Genomic DNA, 19,902 nt, shown 5'->3' with positions numbered 1-19,902 from the left:
TTGCTGTTGGGTTTGGCCTCAGATTCCAGTTCCTTGAACAGTTTGATGGCAGATCTTCCTATAAAGCCCCTGCAGCAAACCTTTGTTTTCCAGCCACATCGCTCCACATCAACTGCCAGCTCAGAATACTTAAGGCTCTTGCGCTCGTAGACCTCTTCCACCGCATCCGTCCAGGGCACATTGTGCTTTATGATGTACACAGAACATAATGAGGAGGACCAAAACACAAGGTCTGGTCTGAGGTTGGTAGCTGCAATTTCGGCCAGTAAACTGAGCCTGTGATTCAGATCAACAGAAAGCTTCCAATCGCAAGCTTCTCTCAGCTGATCAGTATTTGCGGTCTTCACCTTGACCCCACTTGCCCCTTCACCCACAAACTCTTTTGAAGAACTACAGATTTGAAGAACTAAATGTTTTACTTTTCTGTGAGTGATGATGCCATTGTTGTTATGAAGATCTAACAATTTTACTGGGAAAAATAAAATCCCTGATATCAATAATTCCCATTAGTTAAAATTCCATTATTGGTATCAAGAATTATAATTTTTACTTGTGAAAACTGAATTGTTGATATCAACATATCCTGGGAATGATTCAAAATGGCTTGCCATATGAAGAGTTTCATCTTAATACAGATGTATCACTCATCATAATGTCTCACTAACAGTGGGTGGCGGTAAAGTACTATGCAAGTTTGAGAACAGTTGAAATAAAACATGGACAAATCGCAATGAGTCTTTTGTCTTTGACTCTTGCCTGTCCCAACTCTGCACAAAATGTCATTAGCAATGTGATATTTTTATTAATAGTATTAACCACCACGTCTGTTCTGGACTAGGACTAAAATTTAGACTGGAATAATCCAGTCCATTGGCCAACATGTTCCCTCCATGAATGTTTGAGGGCCTGATTAGAGTCTTTTAAATTATAAAAAATAAAGGACAGTGATCAAGAGCAATAGATATTACTGAAACGCAGTTAACAATATTATTATTGCATATTTTTGTCACAAAAATGCAAGTTAGAATGCAGTAAAGTACATTTACTGTTGTATGTAACAATAAAGTCTGTAAAAAGTTAACACCGAGTTTATGCAGGGCTATAATTAATTCTGTCAGATTTACTAATACTTATATATATTTTTCTTTAAAGTTTATTAGAACTGAACATATTTCCTAAAAAGAAAAATTCATAGATTTGTTCTTAAATTCATGGGGGTCCATGCTGAAATGTTTTTTTTTTTTTTTTTTTGGAATTCTCCTTTTTAGTTGGCCTTATGAAAATTAACCATATAGTGCAGAATTTAAACGTGGTATTAGTAAGATCATGGTAGTCACAGTTAACCCTAACCCTATGCAGCTAACCCTATGCTCCATCACCATTAGGCTAACTATGGAGTTTGTTATGGAAAAAAATCCCCAAAAAACCCTCTATAAAAGTAGTTTATATTCCCTTGACATACAATATGTAATGTAAGTATAAAACAAAGAGTTTTCATTTATTTGACTGCACAGGCTGTCAAATGCATAAGATATGCACATGCAGTGTACCTATACATGGACAGAATCCTGTGAAGCACCTGCATAAAGAAAAAACAATGTTATTTAGATGGAATCCACAATGTTTCAAATTATAAATGGTAAAAATACCTAAATCAACATATTCTGGTTTTGACATTTAAACAGCTGAAAAAAGAAAAAAATACATGCACTACCACATGCACAACAAATTAGCACATACTGACCACATACAATACATATAACATAACTGTGGCTTTCTATATGAGTAAGATGCTTGCATCTCAGATGGCATCAACATATTTGCACCACAAGTTAGGGGGGTGGCAGTTCCTGTCTGTCCGTGAGAAAGTCTGCTCACCTGCTTAATGTTCATTTTACTAGTGCCAAACATTTAATATCTACAAGATAATAGTAATGTTGAAAAACAAAATAAATTGTGAAATGTACAAGGATTAAAATAATGCTGGTATTGACAGGTGCTAATGATTTTATTTAAATTATAAAAAATAAAGGACAGTGATCAAGAGCAATAGATATTACTGAAACGCAGTTAACAATATTATTGCATATTTTTTGTCGCAAAGATGCACAATTGACAATAAAGCATTGAATTTGAGTTAGAATGCAGTAAAGTACATTTACTGTTGTATGTAACAATAAAGTCTGTAAAAAGTTAACACTGAGTTTATGCAGGGCTATAATTAATTATGTCAGATTTTTTTTCTTTAAAGTTTATTAGAACTGAACATATTTCCTAATAAGAAAAATTCATAGATTTGTTCTTAAATCCATGGGGGTCCATGCTGAATTTTTTTTTTTTTATTTTTTTATTCTCCTTTGTAGTTGGTCTTATGAAAATTAACCATATAGTGCAGAATTTAACCGTGGTATTAGTAAGATCATGGTAGTCACAGTTAAAACTATGCTCCATCACCATTAGGCTAACTATGGAGTTTGTTATAAAAAAAAATCCCCAAAAAAACCTCTATGAAAGTCGCTTATATTCCCTTGACATACAATATGTAATGCAAAACAAAGAGTTTTCATTTATTTGACTGCACAGGCTGTCAAATGCATAAGATATGCACATGTAGTTCACCTAAATAGATTGTCTAAACAAGGATGTGGGTTTGTTTCCAACCACACGTGACTGAGTTCTCATATTTGGCACTCTGCTTGGTGCTTACGGCTGCATCTTATGCATGAACAATAACATCAGTTGTAGGAAACAAATGATAAACAAGTCAGGTTTAGCCTGAAATGCTTTGATACTGCTACATTGCAATAAAGGCTTCAGAATTTTCATGTATTAAGATGGACTGTCATTATTTACAGTCATAAAAATGGCTCCTGGTTTAGTTTTCTAAAAACAAAACCTTTGTCTGACTAAAAACTTTGACAGGTAAATTGACAAATGATGAGTATTTACTTAGTATTTACTTTTCCCTCAGATCATTTCATATGATCATTACTTCTAGTATTCCCTCTCATGCCTAATCATTTTAGGTACGAATAAGCCTTGAACTTTGAAAGTTTAAGTAAACTTATTCTACCTAATTGATCTGTTACCCCTATCAATATATTCTATTCAGACTTATACTTACTCATTTTATTGCGTTTTACCACTCTTTCTTCCTGTTTTGGTTATACACTTAGCCACTATTGTTTAACTTATTGATTTCCTTCTTTATTTAATTTCATTTTTGCTTATTTTGCCCATTTATTACTTTTTAATTTAACTTTGTCTTACCATTTTCTTTCCTCTGTGTATCCTAGCTTGGGAACGACACACCTGAGGCCTTTATTAGGAAACATTGTTATCCCTCACTACGAGTTCAAATAAACTCGAAAGACAACTCTCTTTCACTTAAATTTGATTTTTGTTTGATTAGTTGTGCAGCAACTAAAAACAACGCTCTACTCGTAGTTGGGCATAACAGTAACAGAGCCTGCTAGTGGGCCCGATCCACTCAGTTTACTGAGTCTCCTTCCCTTCTCTCCTGTCTCTCCTGCTTTCCTTCCTCTTTACTCTTCACATGTGTAGGGACCTGTAAGAACCATCAATCAATTCTATGTGAATGAAATACATAATCTTGTCGAAGAAGACGAATCATCCTTATGAATTTGATTGTAATCAACCCCTCCTTCGTTCTTCCTAACCTCCCTACATTTGGAAACGCAATCCAAATTTTAGCATCTCATCCAACGCTGAGATCAATTTAATAGAGATAAGTGTTGAACAACTGTCGCCTTCGCAGCCTCCCTGGTGAGCGGCCCAACTGTAAGGTGTACGGTGTCAATCCTGTCAGACTAAGAAAAGAGATATCAACATTATTATTGCATTCTTTTGTCTAAAACAGAGATTTAATAATATTGTTTACCTTCTTGATAACCACATTCAATTGAAAAAAAATAATAATTTTCTCTAAACCGAAAAGGAATTGTTTCTTTTCATTGAATTGTTTTCACCTTTTTCTCTCTTTTTCCTCTTCCTCATTAGAAGTGACGAAGTCATCCCTAGTCTACTTAGACACCCCGAGACCAACACAATCATCACCACACTTCACTAGTGGGTCACAATCACTGACTCCACACTTAGTTGTCCCACCACACATAGGCTTCTACTCCACACAGATCTGTGTCAGTCTCTCTTCTCCCCAGCGTGCCAACATGCCGCAGACTGCAGACCCCATTGCCCATGGGGAAGATGTGAACACTTGGCTGAGAGGCATGACAGACAGCCTCACCCCCAAGACATTTGAACTGTTATTATTTTTAATAATAATCCTAATCCTGAGAAGATTCCTGACACAAGATTCAAGCCAGAACAACAACCACGAGGAGCTAGTCAAAATCACCAGCTCCCTAAGCTACGCCTTCACAACCCAGCTGAAACTGAGCGACAAGCACATCACCCACCTTCAAGAGGAGCTGACACGTGCTCAACGCCGCATAGACAAGCTGGAAGTGAAAGTTCAAGATCAACTCAAAGCACCCAACGAGAAGGAGCAGGAAACAACAGAACAAGTTAAGAAGCTCCAAGCAGCCCTGGCAGCAGCGCAGCTCGACCAACAACATTCAAAGGCTGTCCAGAAAGACCTGGTAAACAGACTCCAGTATGCCGAACAGCTACTAGAGAAAGCCAAGAATGACTTCAGAAACAAGAATGTTGAAATCAGTACCTTGAAATACCACCTTGAAAGGTATAGAACTGAAATGGACAATCTGACCCAACAACTAGACGATACCAACGATGAGCTCTACATGGTCAGAAAAGAACTCAAAGATGCTTATGAGCTGAAACAAGAGCCAAGAAAAGAGAAGCATCTCTCAGCCTCACCACTGCTGAGCAGAGCAGAGTCCCACGTCCAAGAACTGGCATATGACGAAAGGCGCGAAGGGCCACAACCCAAAACTTCATCTGCCTTCGCCACACAACCCTTTCCTGCCAACGAAAGAATACCTCCCATCCAAGCAGACCTGGGAGCTGTACATGGGATGACCATCAAAGACCTCAACAAGCTGTCTAAAAACATCAGCAGGTTCAACACAAACTCCACAGAGGACCACGACATCCAGGCCTACCTGCAAGATATCGAGTTTCACCTGGAAATGAGACCTCATGTGACTGACAGAGACAGGTTATACCTCCTTAGAGCCACGTCCAGTCCCGAGGTACGAAACTTCCTAGATCGACAGCCCAGTCAAACAAAGTCAAACTACCAGCTACTTTGTGAGGTCCTGATTAAAGAGTTTACAGACCCTGAGTCTGAAAATGGACTGTTAACTGCCTTGGAGATCAAACAAGGTCGAGAAGAGACTCCACAAGCATACTACAACCGACTCCGACAAGCCTACTTTGGTGCACACAACAAACCTGACCTTGAAGAGGATATGAACTTCAAAAGCCTCTTCCTAAGAAATCTGCACCCTGGAGTCAGCCACCATCTAGGCGTCATGGCCTGTCCACGCTCCATGACCATCCAACAGTTGCGTGACCTAACACAGAAGGCCTACAACAAGCAGAAGATGGCCTCAAAGAAAGGGAACAAAACATCCACACTCTTGAAGTCTGTCACCAAAAACTCAAGCCTTGTACCGGACGACACCCAGTGGCATCACAACACCAGAGTCCTCCATCAAGAGCACAGAGAACGTGACCCCCATGTCCACGACAGCTATCAGCCCAACCACTGGAAAAATTCATGGGACAACCATCTCTCACGGACAACCGTTGATAAACTCGTACCAAAGAACATCACCTCAGTCACCCATCACTCACTAACAAACTGTCAAATGAACTCCAACTCCAAGAACCACATTCCTGTCTGTGCAACAGCAACCACCAAAGCACAGAAACACACACAACATTACCTACACCCAGAGGTAACCACATCTACTGATAACACATTCAACAAACATATTCTTCCCCCAAGTAGAATATCCACATTTTGGCGTAACAAAGTTACATACACCCACCATGAAGAAACATGCAGCCATCCTCACAATAGCTAGAACACCTGACACTAAGTTAAGATACATGACACACTAACTGCACATGACATCCTAGCTCAAAAGTAGTTGCCAGCCACGCTAGGAAAACCCACAGCAGCTTTGTTTTGTTTTGTTTTTCTTTTGCCTATCCTTTTCCTTTCCCTCTTTCTTTAGTAGGTAAAACTCCTAGACACCCTGCAAGGGTCAAATGTCTGATATTAGGATTGACTCGCCACACCTAATATCCGCCAGCCACTCTAAACTGAATGGAAGCCAGAGAGCTTCATGCACGTTAGGTCAATTTATTTCATTGCAAATGATGTTACTAGAAAATTAACGGTAAACATTTTAAATTAAGACAACCTAGAAGAAAAAAACAAAGTTAATCACAAAAGTTGATCGAAGAATCAACGTACGGAACCAAATTAGAACAATTTCCAGATTTAACTAAAACATATTCAATTTACTAAACTAGTTTGACTAATTGAACTTTACCACCTGTACCTAAATAACCTGATGCCTGCACCAGTACAGTAACTGTCATGGAGGTGTTGACTTGTTGTTTGCTGTGTTTGTCTGCTTCTTCTGCCTTTGTTTCTCCAGCGCTCGCCAATGTCTCCAGCTCAACACATCGCCGACCGAAGGGGGGATGTGTATGGGTATCAGAGCGACTGTTTTAAGATTTGATCAGATTGGTGTTGAACAACCCAAAGAGCCGAATTCCACAAATGGGCCCAAGACAACAGGATGTTCGTAAATCAGATCCTAGCGCCAGACCTAGATCCTAGTCTGAAGCAAGCCTAACCAACCAACTCTTTCACAGAACAGCTTGCAACATTAAATAAAAGAACACTTATTGAAAATTCCAAGGAAATTGTCAATTTTGGGGCAAGTAATCAAGATTGATGGTCAAAGAGATGCACAGCATGACCATCACATGTAAATCCATGATAGTAATCACGATCACGAGCTCTTTGGATTGACTTCCCCCCACCTAGAGGACAAGAACCAGACTGAAATTCCTTATGAGACCTTTTAACCCCTTTGGTCTTCACAGAACACATTCTTACTTCACAGAATGGCACAGAAACTGCCTTTCCATGTATATATGCACCAAAATGAACTCAAAAAGACTTATAAACGAATATCAGTCCATTGCTTAACTCCATATCATGTATGTAACCCACACATTCGACTATCTTGTTCTAATCACTTATTGAGTATGTATTTTTAATAACTATTTAATAGCTTAAGGGTTCATATTCATGTTTAGTATGTATGAGTTTGAAAATTCATGCTTTAAACGTTTCTATCAATCAATACCTTGTCAAATATATTATATTCTGGTTATAGAAATCATGTCCAAATTATATATACAATATCTAATTGGTCAAGACACCATTTGGGATGTGTCCAACAGCCCAGTTTAAATACTCAGTACACCATCAAATTATGCTTCTAGCTTTTAGTCATCGCTTTTAGCCACTGCTTTTTAGTCATGCTTTTAGCTTTTTAGTCATCGCTTTTAACATTCTTTCAGCGCCGTTCAGGCGTGCTTCGGCCTGCGCCCAACCATTGGCTTCCCAAGACGTCACTTCAACGACTACTGAACTTCCAGCCAATCATCAACCTCGGGAAACCACCTTTTCTGCAACAACGACAACAAAGAGAACCCCCTATCATAAATGATTCCCTTTGAGCTAAATTTACCTGTTTCCCTTACACTTAGCATCTAGACAATCTTTAAGGATGTTCGATAGTTATCTGTATCTCCTCAACTATAATACCTTATTATGAATTATCGTATGACTGCAAGGGGGAAAAGTGAAGTGAGGAGAAGCACAGCGAGAGATGCGAAGGCGTATATGATTGACGAAGGTGTGTAGGATATTTTCACATCAACTGACTTGCAATCAACCTGTTTTAAGTCATTCAAATGATGTAAATAATAAAGTTCAATGAATAGGAAAGCCTATATTTAGCTGTATCTACTATAATCTACCTCGTCAGACAATGATTTATCAGAAAAAATTGTACTGGGACAGCAAAACTTCACAGGGCCTTGTGAAATAGCATCTAGCGATACCCCTGGTATAGGTATTTGTGACTAAAGGGTTATTGTAAGGGTAAGGGTACTGACGAAGGGTTTTCTTAAAGGAACACTCCACTATTTTTGAAAATAGGCAAATTTTCCAACTCCCCACACCATGGGTGCAGCAGGCGCAATGATATTACGTAGCAACTGAAAATAGACCCCAGCACGCTCCCTATGCCGTAAACATAAAACCCTGTCTGCATTTGTGATCAGAGAAATGACAAACAACAAGTGCTACTCTACATTGCCCAAAAAACTCGCTTTAAATATATAAAATATAAAAACTCTTTAAATATAAAAGACGTACTTACAGTCTTTGAGTCAGAACAGCCGGCATTGTAGTCTACTCTACCAGGATCAGGAAACAGTCCTCCATAAAATGTGCTGCACACATCCGAATATATTCACTATCGTAATTATAAATACACTGGTTTGTAGCGCAATAAGTTTTATCGTTTACTGCACTAATTACTTATTCTACAGCAGCTAAAAAAACGGAAGTCTCGCAGGCTCAAAGAAAATTGTTTACTTCCGCGTTGTCTAAATAAGGTGGATATTGTGATCAAATTATTTGTGAAATGTATTCTAATATCATTATTTTTCAGAAAAATTCGAGTGCGAGAGAAGTCCTCCTTTAGGTCAACAACAGCCAGTTCTACCCATAGAGAGCATCTACAAGCAGGCACCAGAGTGTGACCAGGGCTCAGTCTAATCTCCAGCAATTCTGCTATTATCTGCTCTATCCGTTCAAAGTCTAATGTCAAACCATCACCATTGTAAATAGCCAAGGGTCTGGTGTGGGGGCAGATAGTGGAGTTTTGATGAGTCAGTTGGTCTAAGACCTCCACAATAGGCTGCACAGGGCTCCACAATGGTGAAGGCCAGCGTCGGCGCCACGGGGGCCCGGCATAATAATTTGGAACACAGTGTGTGTGTGTGTGTGTGTGTATATATATATCACTAATTTCATAGTTATAAACAGTATTTCCAACTGTAACTATAGCCTGAATGCTGTTATATTTATACAAACTGGAACAATGCGTAGATGAGTGAGTGTTAATGGGTCACGTGCTGAATCGTCCATGTTAAATTAGCGCCGGCTTGTTATCACCTCATTAAATTGATAACGTGTAAAGTGTTATATTTTGATAACGGAAATGTTATGAGATTGAGATACATTTTAAGTACAGAGTATTTGAGTACAGATGACCTGTGAGTACAGGGTATAATGTATAGTCTTACGCTCTTTTTGATTTGAGGTAATATGATTTATTCGACGAAATTACTGAACTCGAAGATGAGGGGATGGCGGAATTGTTGAGCTTATTGGACATTATCAAAGGCTTTCCTATATTTCTTGCAAACACCAAAGAGAAAGAGGTTAAAGTAGATGACGAAGCCAAAGACAAATTGAGAGAATTAGATAGTTTAAGACTGGCAGTCCAACAGAAAGAAACTGAAATGCGGAAACTGATAACAAGGGAAATGAATAGCAGAGGTGACAGTGAATTGTTACCGAGAAATCTACCAACAACCCGGGTAAATAGCCCCACATGGCGGAAAGACTATAAAATATCAGGTCAGATTGGTGAACCGGGCCAAAAAGACCGACTCACATTTTCCAGTTTAGCACGCCAAATCGAGAATGGCCTTAGCAGAGGGTATTCCGAGACAGAAATAGTGGATGCTGTTATCAGGGACATTGTTCCAGGTCTGCAACTGCGGAGCTACCTTGAAGGTAAAAGTGATCTATCTCTGCCTACACTTAGGATGATTCTCCGCTCGCACTATCAGGAACGGAGTGCAACAGAGCTTTTTATAAGTTTATTTATTTAACTTTATTTAGAGTGATGGACCTCAGGCAAAAAATATTGTTTGCATCACAAGAGGTAGAGTCAAATCTGAAGTATGATCCTGTACTTGTACAGAGCATGTTTATGCACACTATACTTACAGGTCTGCAGAATGATAACATCAAAAGTGACCTCCAACCCTACCTGCAGCAACCTACCACCTCGGATGAGCTGCTTCTAGAGAGACTCAATATAGCCTGTGGGCATGAGAAAGGGAGACAAGATAAGAGGCGGCAGACACCACAGAGGCCAGCAGGTATGCACATTGTACAGTCCAGTGATAGCAATGGGAAAGGAAAAATTGAAATCGCATCATATGACCCCTTTAAAGGGGTGTTGCAAAGATATACATATTACATACACATTTTCATTGTTTTGTTTTTCACCTATACATGGACAGAATCCTTGTGAAGCACCTGCATAAGGAAGACCAATGTTATTTAGATGGAATCCACAATGTTTAAACTTTTCAATTTTAAAAATACCTAAATCAACAAAACAAAAACAAGAAAAAAATAATAATAATACATGCCCTACCACATGCACAACAAATTAGCACATACTGACCACATACAATACATATAACTGTGGCTTTCTATATGAGTAAGATGCTTGCATCTCAGATGGCATCAACATATTTGCACCACAAGTTAGGGGGGTGGCAGTTCCTGTCTGTCCGTGAGAAAGTCTGCTCACCTGCTTAATGTTCATTTTACTAGTGCCAAACATTTAATATCTACAAGATAATAGTAATGTTGAAAAACAAAATAAATTGTGAAATGTACAAGGATTAAAATAATGCTGGTATTGACGTGCTTTTTTCTTTCCCACACCAAGACAATCAGCTTTCATTATAGCAAGGGGAGGAGACAGGAGAGCCGGAAGCTGCTACTTTTGGAGTATGTTTTAACTACTGTACGAACCTGTAATGTACTACTTCAAATTTGTCTGAGCTGCAAGGATCTGCCAACATGGTGCATCCAGAACATCTAATCTTTGAATCCACCTTGCTGAATAAGCTGACTTCTGGCAGTGCATTTGCAATTGCTTTTATATTTCTTGTTTTTCAGTACACTTTCAAACTGGACTTTCAGTGCCCATGTAATGATTTTTACCAGTGGTTCTGCGGACTATATATTGGTCTTCCATTTATCGGACTTTTTTTAATACTGACCTTAACCGCTAAAACATTTACAATTATTTCTGCACTGTGGTGTTCTTGTATACATGCGTTATGGTCCCATGAAGACTGCACACTTGGGAACATTCTCCATGTATCCTGCTCCTGTTCAGCCTGCTCTCGTGCACGTTTCTGTCAGGCATGCAGAAGATTTTCCTGTAAAAATTTTATGAGAAACCTGTTTCTTTCTGCGTTATGGATCATAACAGTTTTGATTGATGGTGACGCTGTGGTGTGCTGGAATCTGACAGAAGAAAACATCACACGAACAAACGATCAAATTCCTTGTAAAGAGAGCAACAAACTTACTGCTGAAGAATCTGACAAGATTAAATATTATCAGGCTCTATCACAGGTATGTTATTAACCATCCAATAATATGAATATTGATCAAATCATTAATATAAAAATATATGCTGAATAATGAAACAATAAAACATTTAATCTTTGTAACTTTCTATACTGAAGCTTTTTCGTTGTATGATGTTGAGGTGATGTATTCCAATACAACAGAGAATACCATTACATACAATTTTTGTAAGCTATTCATATTTATATTAAATATGTTATGGATATGATCCTTCACTCCAGACTAGCATAATTGAAAATAATATTAAAAATGGACAAAGAAGGCTATTGGCAATCCGCTTTTAAATGTAATTGCATATAGGGAAGTCTGCGGTTAGTTGTCACACTTTTTAAATTTCTGAGGTGGGTATATTTTTCTTTATAGGCAGCTGAACATATTTGCTGGGGAGAAAGAAATAGATAATATAACACTCAACACCATTTGTGGCAGCATGCAGGGTGTGAATAGACTGCTAAAATCAGGGACTGAAAACATGGTCTATTTTAGATATTAGACATACTGTATAGTGACCTGGTTAAGTTATCCCCGTTAAATTATGCACTGAGTATGTTTCTAGTCCTGTTACATTTGCCTGCAATATAAATTATTTTAATTAGACCTGCAGTCAATGTAATAAAATCTGTACTGATTGATCCATATTGTATTTGATCTAATATTCATTTGTGGTACTTTTGAAACAATAAACAAGGTTATTTATTACTACTACTGCTAAGTAATGTTTCTTGCAGCGGTACATATAGTCATTATTGCCATCCAATAGCCAAACAAATGTATAGAAAAAATTACAGAGTAAAACAAATTATAAACCACAAAACAATTCATGAAATATAAAAATGTAAAAGGCAGCATTTAAAATATTTAGCCATTGTTCTGGCCAACAGAATCATAATCATTAATCAATTATATGAAATTACATCTTTAAAAAACACGACAGTCTACATAAAAACCTGCTCCATTATGGACACAATTCACCCTTTCAGTTAAAATCTGCTATCCTTTTATATCTTACATCAGTGTTTCTGAGGGTGGATTAATTATGTTTGATGGTATACCTAACAGGAATAGCAAAAATATGAGGAAGGATAATTTAAAAAGTTTTTGAACCTGGTGTTTGAGACCAACATACATTTGTGTATTTTGACTTTTGACCAAAAATCTTCAAATTATGTTGGAGGAATAACTTCCCCATGTGCCCATGTGACATAGCCGTGGTTGTCCCTTTACAAAACTATCCATGAAAGGTTCATTCTAAAACTTTGTAATAATAAAACTCTGTAATAACTATGCATATTTATGCAGGCTCATTGTTTTGTTCATAGGCGTTCGGGTTGGGATTCCTTTTTGCTCTTCCATTATTGTGGCTGTTGGTTTCTACATGTTGTCAGTTTTGCACAACATCCTATTACAAGTCTCTATTTGAAGACATATATGAAGAGGAGACAATAAGATATGCGGAGGAGGAAATGCGAGAGAGAGTGAAAACAAGTTCTAAAGAAAAATGTATTAATGTTTTAAATGTACGCAGAACTGATGGTTTACTGGACTGGACATACTTGTCTAACCAAATGATTGACTTAATCATGTCAAGAAACTCTGAATCAATGAATGAACCACCCCAGAACTCGGCAAGACCAGAACCTTCCTCAGCAAGACCAGAACCCTTCTCTGCCACCCCAGAACCTTCCTCAGCAAGACCAGAACCCTTCTCTGCCACCCCAGAACCTTCCTCGGCAAGACCAGAACCCTTCTCTGCCACCCCAGGAGCTTCTTTAGCAAGACCAGTACCCTCCTCTGCTAGCCCAGAACCTTCCTCAGCAAGACCAGAACCCTTCTGTGCCACCCCAGAACCTTCCTCAGCAAGACCAGTACCCTCCTCTGCCAGCCCAGAACCTTCCTCAGCTAGACCAAAACCCCCATCTGCCACCCAGAACCTTCCTCAGCAAGACCAGAACCCTCCTATGCCACTCCAAAAGCTTCCTCAGCAAGACCAGAACCCTCCTCTACCAGCCCAGAACCATCCTCAGTGAAACCAGAACCCTACTCAGCATTTATTAATTTAACAGAGTTACAAATGAGGAATACAATAACCGTCATCTTAAAGGCAATAAACATGAAAAGTGCTAGTAATACAAAGTTTCAGACATTGTTCAGAATAGTACAAACTAAAACATGGAGGAAAGTGAAAACATTAAGGAAAAGTGAAAGAACATAGGAAGATTTTTTTTTCTTTATGCAGTTTAGTGCTCATGGAAGAGATGAGTTTGAATACTGTCAGCTGTTCGGCATTCTGGATAGAATTGGAAAGATCATTCCACCAGTAAGGAACAGTGAATGAGAACATTCTGGAAAGTGATTTTGTGCCTCTTTGTGATGGTACTACGAGGCACATGGCTGTTCTGTATGCAAGCATCAATGTCATGAACTTTATGCAAGCCGTAACTGGAAGCCAGTGTAAAGAGATAAAGAGATGTGTGACGTGGGCTCACTTGGACTCTCAGTTGTAGTGCTGCATTCTGAATAATTTGTAGTGGTTTAATTGTGCATGATGAAAGTCCAGCCAGAAGAGCATTGCAATAGTCCAGCCTAGGGCCTGGACAAGAAGTTGTGCAGCATGCTCCATTAGAAAAACTAATCTTCCTGATATTGTGGAGTGCACACCTGCATGATGGAGCAGTCTTTGCAACGTGGTCTTTGAAGGTCAGCTGATCATCAAATATTAACCCAAGATTTCTGACTAAACTCAATGGGATTATTGTTGATGAACCTAGCTGGATGGTCAAATTATGCTGTACAGTTGGAGTGGCAGGAAAGACAAGAAGCTCTGTCTTTGCTAGGTTAAGCTGCAGGTGATGTTCTTTTATCCATTCTGAGATGTCTCCCAGACAATCTGAGATCTGTGCAACAACCACAAAACCAGAACCCTTATCTGCCACTCCAGAACCCCCCTCAGTCACCAAGAAGTGAGAGAGGGTGGTATAACACAAGTGTGAATTTAGCTTAAATACAATTTATGATATCATTGTTGTGTGTTACATATATAAATAATTTTTGGAGTTACATATATTTTGGATTTTGGTTCTTTTCCAGAGTAAAGAGGATCTGTACTTGCATGGCTAGAAAACTCAGGTATAGCCTGCCAACATGTCTGTGAACTACCTGCATCATGCATCTTTACATCAGTGCAATTGTAACAGCTAGCTGAATCAACTTTTTATTTTTCATATATAATCAATAGTCTATGAGGGTTGAAGGTAAATCGTTGTAGTATTTCTAGAAATTTAGTGTATATAATGCAGTTAAGCAAAACAAAAGAGGTGGAATGTTGAGATATTTTTTTATTTTATTTTAAACACCATCTAAAATCACAATTCTTAGATTAGTTTATCTGTACAATCTAGGAATTATTGCTTAAACATGCATTGAGGAGAATATGTTAATGCACTCTTGATGACCACTCATTTGCCTTCAGGTTGATGGTCTTTTTGTTTTCTTTCAGTTGGTTTTGGTTTTTACATTCCACTTATGTTTAATAATGATTTGCTCAGGGTATAAGAGGAAAGGTTATTGTTGATTACAGAAAAAGACTTTCACTTTGCCACTCCAGTGTTCTGATGAAAAAAGCTACCTACCTCAGATTATGCTACCAACATTTGCATTGTTTTAAGGTTAGTGTTTGGGGTAGGTTTAGATATTATTAAAGCCTAATAAATGTGCTACCTATTAGTTTAACTGTAGGTAGTACAAAACAATGGCACACGGCCTCTTTTGCACAGCAGTGCATTAACTGTTATAGCTAAGTTTGTCTATACAGTATATTGTTCCATTCTACTGTCATATATTTAAGAATGCAACTTAAATAAATTTGCTTGCTTTAAAGGCTTTGAGAATCTTTCCTTTCACTGATAAGGTTGAAAGCTAAAAGTGTTTGACCTTAAAAGTGTGATCTAAACATTTAGGTTAGATCATACATTTTCCTTCCAGTTCTAAGAAAGTCTTTTGCCTTTGAACAACAAGAGTTTAAATAAATTTAATGGAGTCAGATTAATTATATTTTAAATAACTGAATTATGCGTCATCCTTCAACTGTCTTTTGTTCCGATTATAGGTTCAAAGTAGCAGCACAAACTTCTGGCTTAACACACTGAATTTAAATTTCTTTATTTCTAATTGCTTTATAAATCAGTACACGTTTATTTCCATAATATAAACCTCAATCATTCAATCTGTCCTAGGTAGACATAGGGCACATACACAATAAGTTTATGGATGGCTGCTGGATGAAAATGTAAATAAATCTTCTTGATTCTGCCATACTGGTAATGTAACATCACAGCTTCATGCAGTATTTATATCTTCTAAGATGGGTATAAAATCCGATCTGCCTAAGAATCTAGGGAAGAATCTTGGTCAGAAGCTTGCAAACAAGTCTTGCAAGAGGGGAAAACATCTGTAATTTCTCTCTCTTTTTTTTTGTTTTTTACATGAGTCTTAGTCAAATTTTCTACAAATTAAATTAAATGAATAGTTCTTGTTTTATACTTGTTTTGGTTTATCTTTAGACTCTATCACCTCGCAGAACAAATGAATGTCCAGTGTATTGCTCCTAGTGTCATCCACATGCACTACAAATGAAGTTTAAAAATGCACTGCATCATGAAATGTTTTGTTTAGTATAAACATGCAGCATTGAAACCAGAAACATGCAGTCTTTGCTTTCATGACATTTTTAAAGAAATACAATACAGGGTGCACTACAACAGCAAAAGCAGATAAAATTACACAGACTAATTTCATTTTTATTTTCTAGAATAAAACGGACATCACACACTAACGATGACCATGAGATCTGCCAGAGACAGTTTAGTACAAGACAGTTCCTGATAAAATTAATTACAAGATTTTCCAAAGGTTGCCAGGCAGATTAGTGGCGTCAAATATTTGAAATATATTCAGAGTTTTGTTTGAGACAATTTTATGTTGCACAGATACCAATTTTGCGTGATTTAAGTTTAAATAATCAGGCTTGATTATTACTATATATATTTGATCTATATACAAAGATAAAAAATACTCTAATACTCTAATACAGTCTAATTATTTTTTGCAAGTCTATTATTGTGCTATAATAACCTGCCCAAAAACCAAACTGTGGTTGGTGATAGTACATGCTGCAGCAATATTATTAACTATTAGCTAAATAGTCTGGCTTTATGACACTGTTTTGCAAATTTCAGATTTAATGTTTGCTTGCATTACCAAAAAAAAAAAAACTATACTGAATAGATGTGTAATTTCAAGAGTCTATTAATGAATATTGTAACATCCCGGGACTGTCCCACCCTATAAATACGATCACAGGCCTGGTCCTCTAGTGCTGGGTTCCTTAAGTTCATATACTCTATATGTCAGTCGAGTCTCTTCAGAACATATCAGCTTGCAATATGTACTGAAGCAGTTGTATTTGCATTTTGTATTGTTCATTTTGTAAATTACACTCTAAAAAATGCTGGGTTGTTTTTTTAACTCAAATGCTGGGTTGATCCAATCTTTAATCCAATCCAATTTTGGGTTGAAAATTGGTCTTGATCAATAACTCAGCGGTGCTGGGTTGGAATGTACTTTCCCCCAAACTGATGCAACAGTGGTTTTAAAGGAGGAGGCTGCCCTGGATAATGTAAAAGATGTCGCATGCCTTTGCTGTGCTGATGGGGCTTCTTCATGACTACATCAATTATGCTAAAGAGATCATGAAAATTGGCAGCGATGCCTGATCTGTATTCATGGACTATGAAACAAACTAAGTGTATAATTTGTAAAAAAGAAAATGTTAAATGCTTGTTCTGTGTTGTTGTTTAGTAGAAATGGAGTTTACACTCTGTCATTCATACACATGCTCACATTCTTTGACACGTATATTTCTGATAAATGTTATAATATCAGTGTTAATGTTGTGGTTTATTTACTGTCATGCCAGAATAGTTTGTAAAGAACTTAACTATTAACTAAACTATTGTATAAGAGTGTTTTTGTATAATATTTTTATACAATATATAAACTTTACCAAAAAAGTCCAATTTGATCTTAAAAGTTATATTCAACAAATGTTCACTGCTTCATTTATAAACTCTGTAGCTGTTAATGCTATACTTTTCTGCATTTCTTCTTACATGCATGTTACTTTTGACAGTTTTCTCTTGTTTTAAATAAATATTTACCTTTTGATAGTCCTTCTGTGTGTGTAAAAGTGATTTGAAAATGAACAAGATTTGTAGGTTTAATGTCTAGCTTGATTTGGGTTCATTTTAGCCTAGCAGTGTAGTAATTTTAAACCATAAAAAAGCAACCTAGCATGCTGGGTCAAACATAATAACCCAACTTGTTGGGTTAAAACAACCCAGCGCTGGGTTCGTCCCTTTTTGACCCAGCGCTGGGTTGACACAATGAAGAGATATATAATATTTTTGTTATAATATGGGATATCTACAACAGTAAAATAACCAAAACCCCAGAAGACATTGAGCAAATAAATATAACAAACAGGGTAAAAATGACAAACTATTTCCATGGCTTCAACCTTTTTTTTTTACGTAAATCACGCTTTCTTTCTCCGTTCACTCTCACACATGCACACACATAGACACGCACTCGCGCGCACACACGCGGAGACGCGGACAGAAACTGCCCGAATTTATCAATAAAAGAGTTTCGCAGCTGAAAAGGTACATGACATTTCTCAGTAGCGAGGTTCTTGAAGCAGTTAAACTTAAAGATTCGCTATTAGTAGACTGCTGCTGAACACTGCTGAGAGACACACAGACGCAACACCAAGTAGGCTATTCACACGTACTTAAAGGGGTCATATGATGCTTTTTTAAAGATCGGCGTGTTAGAACGAGCCGTTTTAGGGGGGCGTGACAGAGTCTTAACTTTGATAAAGTATATCTCTTTGGTTTTGAGACTTTAGTCTTTGCAACTTCAGGGATCTTATCTATGCACAATCAGCTTGTAACACTCCAAAGAGAAAGGAAAACTTGAAATCGCATCATATGACCCCTTTAATCTCTCCCTCTCTCTCTTTCGCACTCTCTCTCTAATAACTGCATTAGACTGCATTAATAACTGCCTTAGCCTGCATATCAATGGCTCAAGCCTCTGTTATTAGCTCTAAGATTACATTTTGGAATTTGGGATGAGGTGCGTAAAAAATTAGCTAGTTCAACACACACGAGATTTCAGGACAGAAACATGTCAAATGTATTGAAACTTCAAAGAATAAACAACATACCGTGTGCGCCTTCTAATCAGAAATCCAGGAGACATTAGAGGACATTTATGTAGGCATTCCTTCTAACAAATGATCTAACAATCGAACAGCTCTTAGCATTTGTGCATTTCTTTGTGGATCTGATACTCACATGGCTAGATCACGTGACAAATTCAACTAACGTTACACATATTTCACCTGCAGGTGTCACTATTACCCAGTATTTATAATACTCAAATACAATTTCCAAATGAACATTCATAATACATTACACACCATTTGTGAACTAAATACCTTTTCACAAAATAAATGACTGAAATACTTAAAAGAAAATACAACCTTTTCTGCGACAGCTACAGGCTTGAATAAAGCGCGTTTGGCTTTAGATAAAAACACTAGAGTAGCCTATAGCGCTGAAAGATATCTACCATAAACGCCCCTGAGCGCTTGTTATGTGATCCGCTCCGCTGTTTTGACGCGCTGGTCACTTAAAGGGGTCCTATTATGCTTTTTCACTTTTAAAATTTTAGTCAGTGTGTAGTGTGTATGTTTGGGCATTAAAAAGATCTAGAAAGTTACAAATCGAATCAGGTGTGTTAACAAAGAGAGACGTGCAAAACATGCAGAGCGGGGGTACGCGAGGACTGGAATTGAGAACAGCTGGTCTAGAAGAAATCTACAAGTACAACACGATGTAGCTGGGCGCCGTGGACATCCAAGTAGATATAACTGCAGACCGGAGATCTCCAAAATTGGGCGTGAACTCCAAAAGTGGGCAGAACCTCCAAAATGGGGCGGGGTCTCCTCGCGCAAAGACTTTCACCATTGGCTCCAGCCAATTGTTATTGACTTACATTTCAAAATAAAACTTTATAAATCTAACATTGTTTCTAGTACATCTAAAATAAAATATGCTATATAAGTAAATATTCTCCGTGAGAGCAGAGCCCAAAGCTCGTGGCCAATGGTGTTCGGACTGGAGTTTGAACCTCTGCTTAATAAACGGGAATCACCCACGAGCTCTCCCGCCAGCCGTCCCAGCACAGCGCAGCGCAGGGGAAAGATTTTACTCTTATCGCTTTGTTCTAAGCAACGGGGGAGTCCCGGGGCTCGAAATTTGCAGGGG

The 19,902-nt window shown here is 37.8% G+C and overlaps 1 protein-coding gene across 1 annotated transcript; it reads left to right on the top strand.

The window, feature by feature from the left end:
* Positions 1-10,305: 10,305 nt before the first annotated feature.
* Positions 10,306-13,553, top strand: LOC107732351 (uncharacterized). Its single transcript, XM_016543646.1, has 2 exons — positions 10,306-11,497; positions 12,832-13,553. Exons 1-2 carry the CDS (start codon positions 10,934-10,936, stop codon positions 13,537-13,539), a joined length of 1,272 nt encoding a protein of 423 aa, XP_016399132.1. The 5' UTR covers positions 10,306-10,933; the 3' UTR covers positions 13,540-13,553.
* Positions 13,554-19,902: the final 6,349 nt, after the last annotated feature.

Source organism: Sinocyclocheilus rhinocerous, unplaced genomic scaffold (genome assembly GCF_001515625.1).
Source record: "Sinocyclocheilus rhinocerous isolate Xijiao unplaced genomic scaffold, SAMN03320098_v1.1 scaffold3203, whole genome shotgun sequence".
Taxonomy (NCBI): domain Eukaryota; kingdom Metazoa; phylum Chordata; class Actinopteri; order Cypriniformes; family Cyprinidae; genus Sinocyclocheilus; species Sinocyclocheilus rhinocerous.
This window is presented reverse-complemented; position numbering and strand designations above follow the sequence as displayed.